This window comes from Pelophylax lessonae (genome assembly GCF_965119305.1).
Source record: "Pelophylax lessonae genome assembly, chromosome: 11".
NCBI lineage: Eukaryota > Metazoa > Chordata > Amphibia > Anura > Ranidae > Pelophylax > Pelophylax lessonae.
The window spans coordinates 23230342-23247012 of NC_138778.1; the positions used below are offsets into that span (position 1 = coordinate 23230342).

Below are 16671 nucleotides of genomic sequence, written 5' to 3' on the forward strand. Positions count from 1 at the left end.
TTTGATAACACGCTCCCAGTATTCATCTCCCATTGATCAAATGCTCCCTGTATTCGTCTACTATTGATCGAATGCTCCCAGTATTCTTCTCCCATTGATCGAATGCTCCCAGTATTCTTCTCCCATTGATCGAATGCTCCCAGTATACATCTTCTATTGATTACATGCTCCCAGTATTCGTCTCCCATTGATCACATGCTCCCAGTATTCGTCTACTATTGATCGAATGCTCCCAGTATTCTTCTCCCATTGATCGAATGCTCCCAGTATACATCTTCTATTGATCACATGCTCCCGGTTTTCGTTTCCCATTGGTCTGATGATGTCTGCGTCACTTTTTCAAGATCATTTCTAAAAGGAGCTGTAATTAAAAAGAAATTAATAATTACTGAAATAAACCAATCGGTATTATTGCCAGTGCTCAATATTTAAAAAATATGGTTCATGCCATTCCTAGCTGTCTCTGAATCTGAAAACTCTCCGTCCCCAGGCCACACTCACATGTGCACACATGTTGTAGGGCACTGCAGAACCTGCACTGCCAGATCTAAACCCGCCATGAGTGCCGCAATAATATTCATCAGAATGGGTTCTGCTGGTTAACTACCTGCCTACCAGGGCAATTTGTCAATATTTTGCACACCATAAAATCTGCATTTTTTTACAGAAATGACTGTGACCCCCATCCCCTTCCCGAACAAAAAGTATATACACTCCTGAAAAAAATTAAAGGAACACTTTTTAATTAGAGTATAGTATTAAGTCAATTAAACTCCTGGGATATTGATCCGCTCAGTTAAGCAGCAGAGGGGGTTGTTAATCAGTTTCAGCTGCTTTGATGTTTACGAAATAAACAAGTGCACTAGATAGGCAACAATGAGACAATCTCCAAAACAGGAATAGTTTTGCAGATCTCTGATCTCCTGCAGCTCACTGACATTGTTAGCAAGTAAGCCAGCATGGAGGGTGTGCCGTACAGACACATGGAGGGTGCGCTGTGCAGACACATGGAGGGTGCGCTGTGCAGACACATGGAGGGTGCGCCGTGCAGACACATGGAGGGTGCGCCGTGCAGACACATGGAGGGTGCTCTGTGCAGACACACATGGAGGGTGCTCTGTGCAGACACGTGGAGGTTGCGCTGTGCAGACACGTGGAGGGTGCGCTGTGCAGACATGTGGAGGGTACTCTGTGCAGACACATGGAGGGTGTGCTGTGCAGACACATGGAGGGTGCGCTGTGCAGACACATGGAGGGTGCGCCGTGCAGACACATGGAGGGTGCGCTGTGTAGACACATGGAGGGTGCGCCGTGCAGACACATGGAGGGTGCGCTGTGTAGAAAAATGGAGGGTGCGCTGTGTAGACACATGGAGGGTGCGCCGTTAAGACACATGGAGGGGGTGGAGATCTCACCTGGGTCAGAATATATTCCTCCTGAGATAAGAGTTCTATGACATCGAAGTGATCCGTGTCCTCCACCCTCTGATAGGAGACAGCAAGGCCCAAATCCTCCAGACTCTGCAAAGAGAGAAAGAAATAAAATGTCATCCAAACCTCTATAGGCGGAATTCTGCTAATAAATTGAGCAGCCAGGCAGCAAGCATGTTCAGAGACAGCAATGACAGCCAGGCAATGAGCATGTTCAGAGACAGCAATGACAGCAAGGCAATGATCATGTTCAGAGGTAGCAATGACAGCCAGGTAATGAGCATGTTCAGAGGCAGCAATGACAGCCAGGCAGCGATCATGTTCAGAGACAGCAATGACAGCCAGGCAGCGATCATGTTCAGAGACAGCAATGACAGCCAGGCAGCGAGCATGTTCAGAGACAGCAATGACAGCAAGCATGTTCAGAGACAGCAATGACAGCCAGACAGCGATCATGATCAAAGACCGCAATGACAGCCAGGTAATGAGCATGTTCAGAGGCAGCAATGACAGCCAGGCAGCGATCATGTTCAGAGACAGCAATGACAGCCAGGCAGCGAGCATGTTCAGAGACAGCAATGACAGCCAGACAGCGATCATGATCAAAGACAGCAATGACAGCCAGGCAGCGAGCATGATCAGAGACAGCAATGACAGCCAGGCAGCGAGCATGTTCAGAGACAGCAATGACAGCCAGGCAGCGAGCATGTTCAGAGACAGCAATGACAGCCAGACAGCGATCATGTTCAGAGAAAGCAATGACAGCCAGGCAGCGAGCATGTTCAGAGAGAGCAATGACAGCTCTCCAGTATCAGGAAATGTGCGCCCCTGACGGTGGGAATGGATTTTACTGCACATTTTCCCATCTATGTCCTGGTGGAGGAGTTACCTGGAAATATTCCTGTGATTGTCGGTGGAATTCGGGAGAATCGTGTTCAGCCACCGCAATGATCATGTGACAGTTGTCAGCGTTGTTTTTCAGCAGTGCTGTAAGTTGTATGGGGCTGTTCCTTACTGCCTCCTCCCTGTGGGAGGAGAGAAGTGACAAATCCATCCTTACCATTCATTATACATCTTATCCAAAAATACATTCCTGACAGCTCAGTCCAGTGACAGTGCCTAGGCTGAGATGATGTCATCAGTCTGCTGCAGGCAGGAGGAAGCGTTTCCTCAGTCTCCCCTCCCCCAGTGATCAGACTGTACATTGTAACTTTGTAGAAGGAGGAGGAAGCGTTTCCTGATATTATACATATTTGATGATCCACTTTAATAACTATTACAATGTATATAAGCCTACAGGGTAGCCCCTGCCACTTCAAAGCAAATTTGATATTTCAGCTGGTCTGTGGGCAGATTTTGGAACCCGCAGCGGCGGTATGAAGATTGATTGGAGAGGTATTGAGGGAAGACATCGGTGAATTACATTTCATTCTGTTCTGATCTCTATTATTGGGAATGCAGACTCTGCACCAAAGTAATAAATGCTGTTCTCTGATTGGCTGATACCCCAAATTTCTGAATTCCATCCCCCATTCTGCTTGTTTTATTGTAAAGTAATATTACATTTCTGCCCTTCAGAAGAGATGATGTGTAAAATGCATGAGCTCTTAGAAGCCAATCAAATTTCAGCTATCATCAGTTTAGAGCAGTCATTACAAGGGAAAGATGCATTCTGATTGGTCGTCACGATTATCTGCATTTTCACACTGCGCCTGGCATCAGGAAAGAAGAAATCTACTTACTGGGACATCTTGATGGCGTCATTGACATAGGTGTGGGTGATGGGGAACAGGTCGTACACTCCGCTGACCAGGAGGGCCCCTGGGGGGACAGAAAGTGGGAGGAGTCAGAAAAATGGAAACAACCAAAGAAAGCTGTATGGGATCGATCGAACTGTATTGATCAACACCGGCTCGATGCCAGGGCACAATTGTTTTCTTTGTTCCCATTAACCCCATAGCACTGAGTTTGGGTGTGCTTCAGTATATTTACATGCAGCGCAATGTACTGCACCGCATGTCACCGCAGTGCGTTACAATGTGCTGCAGTCCATAGACTTGAATAAAGTGACGATTCAAAAAAGTAAATAAAAAAGAAAAAAGTAATCAGTGCTATACAATGTAACAGCACATCACCCCGCCCTTCACATCACACAGCAGCACCCACATATCATCCAATCTGGTGTATTATCCTATCAAATGAATCACCCAATCAGATGCATTATCCTATCAGATGCATTACCCAATCAGATGTAATATCCTATCAGAGGCATCGTCCAATCAGATGCAGTTTGCTATCAGATGAATCATCCAATCAAATGTATTATCCTATCAGAAGTATCATCCAATTGATATATTATTCTATCAGTTGCAATTTCCAATCAGATGCATTATCCTATCAGATGCATCATCTAATCATATGCAGTTTGCTATCTGATGCATCATCCAATCAGAGGCATCATCCAATCACATGTATTATCCTATCAAATGCATCATCCAATCAGAAGTATTATCCTATTAGTGGTATCATCCAGTCAGAAGTATTATCCTATTAGTGGTATCATCCAGTCAGAAGTATTAGCCAATATAGTGCATCATCCAATCAGAAGTATTATCCTATTAGGTGCATCACCCAATCAAATGTATTATCCTATCAGGTGCATCATTCAATCAGAAGTATTATCCTATCAGATGCATCACCCAATCAGATCTGTATTATCCTATCAGGTGCATCATCCAATCAGAAGTATTATCCTATCAGGTGCATTATCCAATCAGAAGTGATAACCTATCAGGTGCATCATCCAATCAGAAGTATTATCCTATCTGATGCATCATCCAATCAGAAGTATTATCCTACCAGGTGCATCATCCAATCAGGTGTATTATTCTATCAGTGGCATCATCCAGTCAGAAATATTATCCTATCCGGTGCATCATCCAATCAGATGTAAGATCCTATTCAGATGCATCATCCAATCAGGTGTATTATCCTATTAGTGGCATCATCCAGTCAGAAGTATTATCCTATCAGATGCATCATCCAATCAGAAGTATTATCCTATCCAGTGCATCATCCAATCAGAAGTATTATCCTATCTGGCGCATCATCCAATCAGAAGTATTATCCTATCAGATGTATCATCCAATCAGATGTATTATCCTATCAAATGCATCTTCTATTCAGGTGTATTATCCTATTAGATCATCCAATCAGATGCAGACACTATAAGGATATTCAGACAGCTGCGGGTGCTGTGGCTGTCGGATTACAATGGCCAGCAGGGGAGATTCCTCCATACAGAATGCTGTTTAGTGTAGATGGGGAATCCAGTGGATTCTCTTGTTTAGCCTACAGGGTTGGATGAGAGAAATGTGTTAGTGTATGGCCGGCCTCAGACTGAACTCTGCTAGGAGAAGCACAATCACTGGATTGGATGCATGGCTTGGAGATTGGATGGCAGCTATCACCCCCTCTTTATGTGTGGCAGGGGCCCTTTAAGAGACACAGTAAGGGTTATACAGGGTATATACAGTATATATATTTGATGTCTGGCACTGACCTCTAATGTCCGGTGTCACCCCGTACTGCAACCAGTCTGTGCTCAGCGCCATGGCGGCCAGGTGGGCCCCGGCAGAGTGTCCGCACAGGTATACACCACTGGAGAGAACATTCCGGAATAAAGGAGAAAAATCCTCATACAGATCACATCAACAGGAGACGACCTTCCCAACTAAACATCACCATAAAAGGGCCCCACTAGTGCAAAATTCAGACAAGGGGCCAAGGTAGTGTAAAATGTAGACAAGGGGCCCCAGTAGTGTGTCAGACCTTTCCATCCTTTCTGTCACCCATGAAGCCTGGCCGAAATACTCCCAATGTTTATAGCAGACAAGCATTTCAGACTTGGGCCCCTTGTCTGCATTTTTACATTACTGGGACCCATTGTCTGGCATTTACAGTACTGGGGCCCCTTGTCTGCATTTCACACTACTGGGGCCCCTTGTCTGCATTTTATACTACTGGGGCCCCTTGTCTGCATTTTACACTACTGGGGCCCCTTGTCTGCATTTTACACTACTGGGGCCCCTTGACTGCATTTTACATTATTAGGGCCCCTTGACTGCATTTTACACTACTGGGGCCCCTTGTCTGGCATTTAAACTACTGGGGCCCCTTGTCTGCATTTTAGATTACTGGGGTCCCTTGTCTGTATTTCACACTACTGGGGCCCCTTGTCTGACCTTTACACTGCTGGGGCGCCTTCTCTGCATTTCACATTATTAGGGCCCCTTGACTGCATTTTACACTACTGGGGCCCCTTGTCTGGCATTTACACCACTGGGGCCCCTTGACTGCATTTTACACTACTGGGGCCCCTTGACTGCATTTTACACAACTGGGGCCCCTTGTCTGGCATTTACATTACTGTGACCCCTTGTCTGGATATTACATTACTGGGGCCCCTTGACTGCATTTTACACTACTGGGGCCCCTTGTCTTGCATTTACACTACTGAGGCCCCTTGTCTTGCATTTTAGATTACTGGGGCCCTTTGTCTGTATTTTACACTACTGGGGCCCCTTGTCTGGCATTTACATTACTGTCTGGATATTACATTACTGGGGCCCATTGACTGCATTTTACATTAGTGGGGCCACTTTTCTGGGCTTTACACTACTGGGGCCCCTTGTCTGCATTTTACATTACTGGGGCCCCTTGTCAGCATTTCACACTACTGGGGCCCCTTGTCAGCATTTCACACTACCGGGGCCCCTTGTCAGCATTTCACACTACCGGGGCCCCTTGTCTGGCCTTTACACTACTGGGGCCCCTTGTCTGCATTTCACACTACTGGGGCCCCTTGACTGCATTTCACACTACTGGGGCCATCTAGTGGCCATAATTAGGTGTTTTCCTGATTAAGGTATTTCAGTGAAATTCTGCATTATGGCCACTAGATGGAGCTAATGATCAATAGGAAATAAACATATTAGGCAAATCACGGGAATTTTTTGTGAATACCTGAGACATTCACACAACCAATGATTCATAAACAGACCCTTTAGGTCTGACAATTTTAATTTAAAACTGGTTGTGAAAAATAAACAAAGATGGCGGCTCGCCTAAAATATATTTTATTGATTATTCAGTTGCAGAGGAGAAAATCTGATCCAATATTTCATCTCCTAGGAGATATCAATTTTCCTATCATTGGATACAATGTATCTCATTATCACTCCTCTGTACGGTCTCTTATTCCCCATTACATTCGTCCTGTGGGATCCTCCCTCCTTATATAAAAATTATAAAGAATAAAATTAAAATAAAATAATAATGAATTTACAAAAAAAAAACCCAAAAAAAGTACGTGATCTGCGGGAAGCGTATGAGAGCGGTGGCGATGCTGCGTCTGACCTGCGACACCATGAGGTCCATGTCACCTGAGGAACAGAATAAGTCAGAAGATTGTGAATTCCGCGCTGAGCCGTCCAGGAGACGATCGATTTTATTTCAGCTCTCACCTTGAGGAGCGATATCGTAATCCATCGCCATCGTTGCAATACCGTGAGACACCAGCGGGGGCGCCAGGAATCCTGATTCTTCCTTACTGACCACAGAAGTGAAAAGTCAGAGAATCCGGGAATAATGGGGACAAAATATTAAAGTCAAATTTTTTTTTTCCCCCCCCCCATTTCCCTTCACTTCCTATTTTGTCTGATATCGGGTAAATCTGTGCATACATGTTGAAATCCTTTCTACCACCTTGCTTTGTGCAGTGGTGCGCAGTCATGTTGGATCAGGAAGGGACCATCCCCAAACTCCTCCCACAAAGTTGGGAGCATAAAATTGTCCAAAATGTCTTGGTGTGCTGACGCCTTAAGAGTTCCCTTCACTGGAACTAAGGGGCCAAGCCCAACCCCTGAAAAACACCCCCACACCACAATCCCCCCCTCCACCAAATGATTTGGACCAGTGCACAAAGCAAGGTCCATAAAGACATGGATGAGCGAGTTTGGGATGGAGGAACTTGACTGGCCTGACCTCAACCCGATAGAACACCTTTGGGATGAATTAAAGCGCAGACTGCGAGCCAGGCCTTCTCGTCCAACATCAGTGCCTGACCTAACAAATGCGCTTCTGGAAGAATGGTCAAACATTCCCATAGACACACTCCTAAACCTTGTGGACAGCCTTCCCAGAAGAGTTGAAGCTGTTATAGCTGCAAATGGGGGGCCAACTCAATATTGAACCCTACGGACTAAGACTGGAATGCCATTAACCACTTCTGGACTGGAAGGTTTTGCCCCCTTAATGACCAGGCCATTTTTTGCGATTCGGCACTGCGTTAGTTTAACTGACAATTGCGCGGTTGTGCGGCGCTGTACCCAAATAAAATTGATGTCCTTTTTTTCCCCACAGAGCTTTTTTTTGGTGGTATTTGATCATCTGTGCGATTTTTGTTTTTTGCGCTATAAAGAAAAAAATAGCAACAATTCTGAAAAAAAAAATATATATATATTTTTCACTTTCTGCTATATAACATTCCCCCCAAAAAATATTAAAAATCTAATTTTTTTCATCCTTTTAGGCCAATTTGTATTCTGCTATATATTTTTGGTAAAAAAAAAATCCCAATAAGCGTATTTTGATTGGTTTGCGCAAAAGTTATCGCATCTACAAACTATGGGAAAGATTTATGTCATTTTTATTTATTTATTTTTACTAGTAATGGCAACAATCTGCGATTTTTAGTGGGACTGCGACATTGAGGCGGACAGATCGGACCCCTAACTGACATTTTTGACACTTTTGGGGGGGACCGGTGACATTACTACAGTAATCAGTGCTAACAATATGCACTGTTATTGTAATAATGAAACACTGGCAGGGAAGGGGTTAACACCGTGGGTGATCAAGGGGTTAAATGTGAGCCTAGGGGGTGTTTTCCAACTGTATGGAGGAGGGACTTCTGGAATCAACACAGAGATCTGTGATCCTATATAGAAGGATCACAGGTGCTCTGTGATCATTCCAGGGAGAAGAACGGTCAGCTGTGTTTACAACAGCCGACCGTCCTTCTCTCTCAGCGGGGAGCGATCGCGGGTGCCTGGTAGCAATCGCGGCCGCCGGCCCCGTGGATCCGCATCCCCACTGCCTAGTGGGGGGCGGGCGCGCCCTCGCCCCCAAAAGCGATCCCACGAACCGACGTACCCATACTTCAGTTCGCGCAGCTGTGCCAGCCTGCCGCAGTATATCCGCCACGGTCGGTCGGCAAGTGGTTAAAGTTGATGTGCGTGTAAATGAAGGCGTCCCAATACTTCTGACACTATAGTGTGTATGATGGAGTCCATTGCTCGTATGATGGAGTATTGTTGTATACAATCCAGCTGCTGTGATTGTACAATCAGATTGTAACGTGTATGCAAATATAAAAAATGCCTTGATGGGTGGGTGTTAGTCTGGGGGAGTGGGCGTTCCAAGGCAGGCTGAATTTGCATAGGTAACGCCCACACTTGACACTGAGCCTCTGTGATTGAAAGAACCGAAACCCGACAAGGGCAGTCAGACTGCGGAGGAAAGAGCTAGATGATGCTGGATGTCCTCCAGCCAGGAAATGAGGCGGGGCTCTCTCTGTCTTGCTGCAGCTTCTGATGCACATTGTGAGAAGCTCGCAGTGTGCGGTGAAATCAGAGGAAGCCATTTCTGTCCAGGAGAGGAGTCGGTACAACTGTGCCAGACTGGAGGGGAGGCCGGAGGGGGGATTGAAGAGAACCGGAACAGCTGATTGGCTGTCACAAGTGTCACTTACCTGAGGAACTGCCAGTATCCTCCATGAATATAAACCAGCAGAGGAAAACCTGGAATGGAGAGACTCCCGGTCACTGGAAGGGTCTGATCACACCGGGGGGGGCTGATAATGAGACCCCCCCATTGTAGGTTATAGAAGACTATAGAATATTGTTAGTGACTACAAGCACAGGGGATACCGGTTGATCCTGCCAGAAATGCCATACTGGTGTCACTGAAATCTCAAATTATCTTATCAGCTTTCCTATAAACTACAGAACACCTTTATTCTCTGTAATGGGGGGGGGGGGTGTTTGTAGTCCAAATCAGAAGAGCAGCCTAGGGTGACAACACTGCTCCCCCATAGATACAGTAATAGTGAGCGTTGTCACCCTGGGGGAGGAAGTGTGTTTCTGGCAGGATCACCAGGGGAAAACAAAGGAAAACCAATGCAGCGGTCACATCTAGTAATATAAAGGGGTTTGGAGTCACTTTAAAGTGTTACTGAACCCAAGAGCTTGCATTCATTATATCTGATCTCCCACAGTACACAGAAAATGCAACAAATTTTAGTAAATCTAAACTGCTAAATACCTTTTCTCATCAGCGGTATATAGCAGTCTTGTGACTTCTATCAGTGCCTGGTTAAAGCTTGTAGGAGGAGTTTGCATTCTCCTGACAGTCCTATGAGGCTGCATGGCCCCTGACCCTCTGTTTGGACAGTGCTGATTGGCCCTGTGCTGATCACATGCACCCTCCCAAGAAAAAAAAAAACACTCTAGCAATACACACCAAACTGAGCATGTGCAAAGTGCCCCCAAGATTCTGTACTGTCAGGAGATGGATTGGGGACAGTGGAAGAAGGGGAGGATCAGAGAAGACAGGGTCAAACAGCCTTTTACACAATGCAAAGGATTAACCCCTTAGGATCCACAGTGAGTATAACAAGCATGCTTTACTGCATATACACACTGATTTTACTGTTGTGGGTTTAGTAACACTTTAAGTCTTAGAATATATTTCACCTTTCTCTCTAGAAGTCTCCCCTGTTGGGTGTGGGAGGTAAATGTCCATCTTCTCACTCTCTCTTTCTCCATATTGGATATTCAGCGCTGGGTGCGTCCCCGCCCGGGCCTTCCGTGTACCTGCCGGACACATTGTCCAATCAGAGGAGACAGGACAGGTGGCTGGATAATGACATTCTATCCCCACAGGTGACAACCGGAAACACAATGTGACGTCTGGAGCATTGTATGTACTCTGTATGTGTGGTATATGTGCTCTTCAATGTGTGGTGTATGTGATCTGTATGTGTGGTGTATGTGTGGTGTATGTGTGGTGTATGAGCCGTGTATGTCATTGTATGTGCTCTGTATGTATGGTGCATGTGCAGTGTATTTGCACTGTATGGGTGGTGTATGTGCTGTGTAGGTGCTCTGTATGAGCGGTGTATATCATTGTATGTGCGCTGTATGTATGGTGCATGTGCAGTGTATTTGCACTGTATGGGTGGTGTATGTATAGTGTAGGTGGAGTGTATGTGCGCTATATGAACAGTGTATGTATTTTCTGTGGTGTTTGCGTGATGTATGTGCAGTGTATGTGTGGTGTATGTGCAGTGTATGTGTGGCCTATGTGCAGTGTATGTGTAGTAAATGTGTTATGTGCAGTGTATCTGTGGTGTATGTGTAGTATATGTGTTATGTGTGGTGTATGTACAGTGTATGTGTTATGTGCGTTGCATGTGTGGTATATGTGTTATGTGTGGTGTATGTGCAGTGCATGTGTTGTGTATGTGTGTTATGTGCAGTGTATGTGTGGCGTAAGTGTAGTAAATGTGTTATGTGCGGTGTGTGGTGAATGTGCATTGTTTGTGTAGTATATGTGTTGTGTACAGTGTATGTGTGGTGTTTGTGTAGTAGTAGTATATGTGTTATGTGTGGTGTATGTGTAATATATATGATATGTGCGGTGTATGTGTAGTGTTTTTGTTATGTGTGATGTATGTGTTGTGTGGTGTATGTGAAGAGTATGTGCGGTGTATGTGTTACGTGGAGCTGTGTTCTCTCAGTGTGTTGGGGCCACATTCAAAAACGTCATTCATTACTCCATGACGCCACAGGTCAGTAACACACGTGTCAATATGTTGCAGTAACAGGCCCCCCAACAGGTATAAGGCAAAGCAACTCCAATGCAGTACACTCCACACACCATGCATTGTGGTGCTCTTCATTGCTAAAAAATGATGCATGTCCTCAGGGCTGGCCCAAGACATTTTGCTGCCTGAGTCCCGTTCACACTAAGGCGACCTGTGAGGCGACCTGGTTGCCTTGCAGGTCGCCTTCCATAGGGAAGCTGTGGACCCGTTCTAATAGGAGCGACACAAGTCGCTCCGACTTAGAAAAAGGGTCCGGAGCTTCTTTGGGGCGACCCGGAGGCGACCGCCATAGACTTCAATGTTATGAAGTCCGTGCCGGCCGCTCCGAGGTCGCAGCGCGCTGCTCGCACCGCGACCTCGGAGGTCGCCCCTGGAAGTAGCGTCGCCTGCATGTGAACGGGGACTTAAGGGGTTGCTTTGTGGGGTATCGGTACAACAAACAAATAAAAAACTGTAATAACTTTATTAAATATAAAATGTAGAAAATATTATATATATTGTTATCTTCTTCCATAACTCACCACTGGACCGGTCCACCAAACCCCCGCTGTCTGTCCTCAGTCCTCCTGTCCCTCCTGTGTCTTCCGCGGTCACCACCCTAGAAGATCCAGGCTGTCCTGTATGAGATGGAGCGCGCTGATGCGCGACGTCATTGCGCACCACGATCACATAAGGGACGTTCCCCGGAGGAGACGCTCCGCCTCCTCATACTCATCAGTTTGCACTACAGGCGGCAGTATGAGATAAGGAAATGTAATGCATTGTAAACTGATGACACACAAAACTGCTGGAAAAATATCTTGGGCGTCAATTTACCGCCCCTCTCAAAGTGCTGCCTGGGTCCAATGCACCCAGCGGGACCCATGGTACGGCCGGCCCTGCATGCCCTTTATTCTGCCATTTTGGTGTTGTCAGTCCAGTTATTTGAAACGAACAGCTTTATTGCAACTCATGAGGACGCCGTGCACAGCTTGGCCTTCACTCCACTTCACATGCTCTGCGAGAGAACCTTCCCCCTCCCCCGGAGGTATTTTACACCTGGAGTAAGGGTTAGAAATGACCAGTTCCACCAGTACTGGGGAACTGGGAGTACAGATATCAGAAGGCGGGGCTGCCACTGGGTGGAGCTGCATTGTGTGTGATGGTAATGGGGTTAGATCATCAGATTTCTATCCCTGCCCGTGTCCCCTTTAGGGAGATTGTTCTTTATTTCCTGTGAGTACAGGAAGTCATTGGAAATCTCTCCAACAGGGACAAAAAAATAATTTAGTTGAGTGGGGGAGGGGTCAGAACTTCTGACAATGTTTTTTTGTTTGCTGATCATGCGTTCTTGTCCCAATGACAGTGGCTCAGCAGGGTGTCACAGGGACAGGAAGAGAGGGAAAATCTCTTAAGTGGGGTCACAGACAGAAATAAGAGAAATTTAACTTTTCAGCACAATAGCTAAACCTGAAACAATGTATCTGGGGAGGATGGGCGTATTGGGGTGTCCCTTACCGTCTGCTGTCTCCTGGACATGCGCCTCGATCACGGCATCCTTGTCCATACGATGGGACCAGTGACTGGGGGAGTACTGGTGATCCAGCTCCTGAGAACACAAAGATAAGGACAGATAAAGCCAAACTCCAGACAGATAGAAAAGACACAAAATAATGCAATAAAGGTGAATTCTAAATACAAGCTGCTCAGGCTTCTCACTGTGACCTGGAATCAGCCTCTTGTAGTCCCTGGATCTGGGGGGGGGGGGGGGGGGGGTGCAGGGGTGGGCTGTGTTTCTTCCCAGATGTTTCTCCCCCCTCCCTCCCCCAGTCTCCGAGAGTTCATCCACTGATCCATGAGCCAAACTTGTGCAGACAGTTTGATGTAAGGGAGCACTCTGATGGAGACACTGATGTAAGGGGGTACTCTGATGGGAACACTGGTGTAAGGGGTACTCTGATGGGGACACTGATGTAAGGAGGCACTGTGATAGGGACACTGATGTAAAGGGGAACTTTGATGTGGACACTGATGTAAGGGGGTACTCTAAAGGGGACACTGATGTAAGGGAGCACTCTGATGGGGACACTGATGTAGGGGGGCACTCTGATGGGGATATCTGATGTAAGGGGGTGCTCTGAGGGGAACACTGATGTAGAGGGTAGTCTGGTGGGAAAACTGATGCACGGAGGCACTCTGATGGGGACACTGATGTAAGGGGGTACTCTAAAGGGGACACTGATGTAAGGGAGCACTCTGATGGGGACACTGATGTAGGGGGGCACTCTGATGGGGATATCTGATGTAAGGGGGTGCTCTGAGGGGAACACTGATGTAGAGGGTAGTCTGGTGGGAAAACTGATGCACGGGGGCACTCTGATGGGGACACTGATGTAAGGGGGTACTCTAAAGGGGACACTGATGTAAAGGAGCACTCTGATGGGGACACTGATGTAGGGGGGCACTCTGATGGGGATATCTGATGTAAGGGGGTGCTCTGAGGGGAACACTGATGTAGAGGGTAGTCTGGTGGGAAAACTGATGCACGGGGGCACTCTGATGGGGACACTGATGTAAGGGGGTACTCTAAAGGGGACACTGATGTAAGGGAGCACTCTGATGGGGACACTGATGTAGGGGGGCACTCTGATGGGGATATCTGATGTAAGGGGGTGCTCTGAGGGGAACACTGATGTAGAGGGTAGTCTGGTGGGAAAACTGATGCACGGGGGCACTCTGATGGGGACACTGATGTAAGGGGGTACTCTAAAGGGGACACTGATGTAAGGGAGCACTCTGATGGGGACACTGATGTAGGGGGGCACTCTGATGGGGATATCTGATGTAAGGGGGTGCTCTGAGGGGAACACTGATGTAGAGGGTAGTCTGGTGGGAAAACTGATGCACGGGGGCACTCTGATGGGGACATTGATGTAAGGGGGCACTCTGATGGTGACACTGATGCATGGGGGCACTCTGATGGGGACACTAATGTAAGGGGCACTCTGATGGGGACACTAATGTAAGGGGGCACTCTGATGGGGACACTGGTGTAAGGGGGTACTCTGATGGGGACACTGATGTAAGGGGACACTCTGATGGGGACACTGATGTAAGGGGGTACTCTGATGGGGACACTAATGTAAGGGAGCACTCTGATGTGGACACTGATGTAGGGGGGCACTCTGATGGGGATATCTGATGTATCGGGGCGCTTTGAGGGGGACACTGATGTAGAAGGTAGTCTGGTGGGAAAACTAATGCATGGGGGCACTCTGATGGGGACACTGATGTAAGGGGGCACTCTGATGGGGACACTGATGCATGGGGGCACTCTGATGGGGACACTGATGTAAGGGGGCACTCTGATGGGGACACTGATGTAAGGGGGTACTCTGATGGGGACACTAATGTAAGGGAGCACTCTGATGGGAACACTGATGTAGGGGGGGCACTCTGATGGGGATATCTGATGTAAGGGGGTGCTCTGAGTGGAACACTGATGTAGAGGGTAGTCTGGTGGTAAAACTGATGCATGGGGACACTCTGATGGGGACATTGATGTAAGGGGGCACTCTGATGGTGACACTCATGCATGTGGGCACTCTGATGGGGACACTGATGTAAGGGGGTACTCTGATGGGAACACTAATGTAAGGGGCACTCCAATGGGGACACTGATGTAAGGGGGCACTCTGATGGGGACACTGGTGTAAGGGGGCACTCTGATGGGGACACTGATGTAAGGGGGCACTCTGATTGGGACAAATGATATAAGGGGGAATTCTGATAGGGACATCTGATATAAGGGGCACATGTTCTGTTTAATCACCCTAATGTAATGCAATAGATTGTCCAGGTGCTGTCACATGAGAGTTACAGTTTGTGTGTGGAGTTGGCTTTCTATACATTTGCAGAGATTCTCAACTTCCTGTGTGGTCACCAGGACAGGAAGTGAGGGGAAACCAAAGGGGACACAGAAAGGTAGAATAACCCTTCCTTACTCTATGTAACACTAAAAGTAAAAAGTCTTGGCTTGCGTTGGAGCTACACAGACAGTTCTCCTTCCAGGCACTCAAGGCCCATGGGTCCAATCTTCCATTTATGGTGACGTTATCTGTTGTCACCTTCATCATGTGAGCCGAGGCTGTAGAAGGTGATGTCACTAATTGATCCAGGCATGTCAGATGATTGGGTGTCTGTCTGCTCACCTGTCTCTCCAGCTTCTTCCAGCTTTGCCCCTCCATGCTGTATTGAAGAGGACTCTGACCCCTCATCACAGGGCCGCCCCTACAGCAGACCTGTTCAATCAATGACACCGCCTATGTACATACCATGACACCTTCCACCCCCGACAACCCCCAGCCATGAAAAATCATTAACCAGACTTTCAGGTCCCAGTAAAGATCCTGTTGCTGTAGGTTTGGGAGATTATAGACCAGCGCGAGGACAACATGCCAGCAACAAAACCCCTGCTCGTGTAGATTTTTTAGATGCATGGGGGTGCCATTAATAATGAATGGCAGCCCCTTGCATTTTAACCTGTTCCCGACCACCCGCCGCCTATTTACTGTGGCAGTGCGGCCCTCCTGCGCAAACTGACGTAGACCTACGTCGGTCGCGCGCCTGCAGCTAGGGCACTCCCGCCCCCACTTGGCAGCGGGGGCTCCGATGCACGGGGCAGGCGGCTCCGATTGACGCCTGCCACCCGTGATCGCTCCCCGCTGAGAGAGAAGGACGGTCGGCTGTTGTAAACACATCTGACCGTTCTTCTCCCTGGAATGATCACAGAGCGCCTGTGATCCTTCTATATAGGAACACAGGTCTCTATGATCATTTCACAAGCCACGCCCCCATACAGTTAGAATCACTCCCCTAGGCTCACATTTAACCCCTTGATCACCCACAATGTTAACCCCTTCCCTGCCAGTATCATTATTACAGTAACAGTGCATATCTATAGCACTGATTACTGTAGTAATGTCACTGGTACCCCCAAAAGTGTAAAAAATGTCAGTTAGGGGTCCGATCTGTCCGCCGCAATGTCGCGATCCCGCTAAAAAACGCAGATCGCCGCCATTACTAGTTACATTTTACTTTAGTTAGAATTAGTTACAGTTAGCTTTTAGTTTAGTTAGAATTACATAAATCTTTCCCATAGTTTGTAGACGTGATAACTTTTGTGCAAACCAATCAAAATACGCTTATTGTGTTTTTTTTTACCAAAAAAATGTAGCAGAAAACAAATTGGCCTAAAATGTTAAAAAAATTTTGATTTTTAAATTTTTTTTTGAGAATGTTATATAGCAGAAT

The 16671-nt window shown here is 47.0% G+C and overlaps 1 protein-coding gene across 1 annotated transcript; it reads right to left on the minus strand.

The window, feature by feature from the left end:
- Nucleotides 1–55: 55 nt before the first annotated feature.
- Nucleotides 56–15742, minus strand: AFMID (arylformamidase). The gene is made up of 11 exons (XM_082271191.1): nucleotides 15570–15742; nucleotides 12877–12967; nucleotides 10247–10366; nucleotides 9244–9292; nucleotides 6956–7041; nucleotides 6802–6874; nucleotides 4993–5090; nucleotides 3173–3251; nucleotides 2320–2455; nucleotides 1416–1520; nucleotides 56–361 (listed from the first exon to the last, which is right to left on the minus strand). Exons 1-11 carry the CDS (start codon nucleotides 15633–15635, stop codon nucleotides 332–334), a joined length of 933 nt encoding a protein of 310 aa, XP_082127317.1. The 5' UTR covers nucleotides 15636–15742; the 3' UTR covers nucleotides 56–331.
- Nucleotides 15743–16671: the final 929 nt, after the last annotated feature.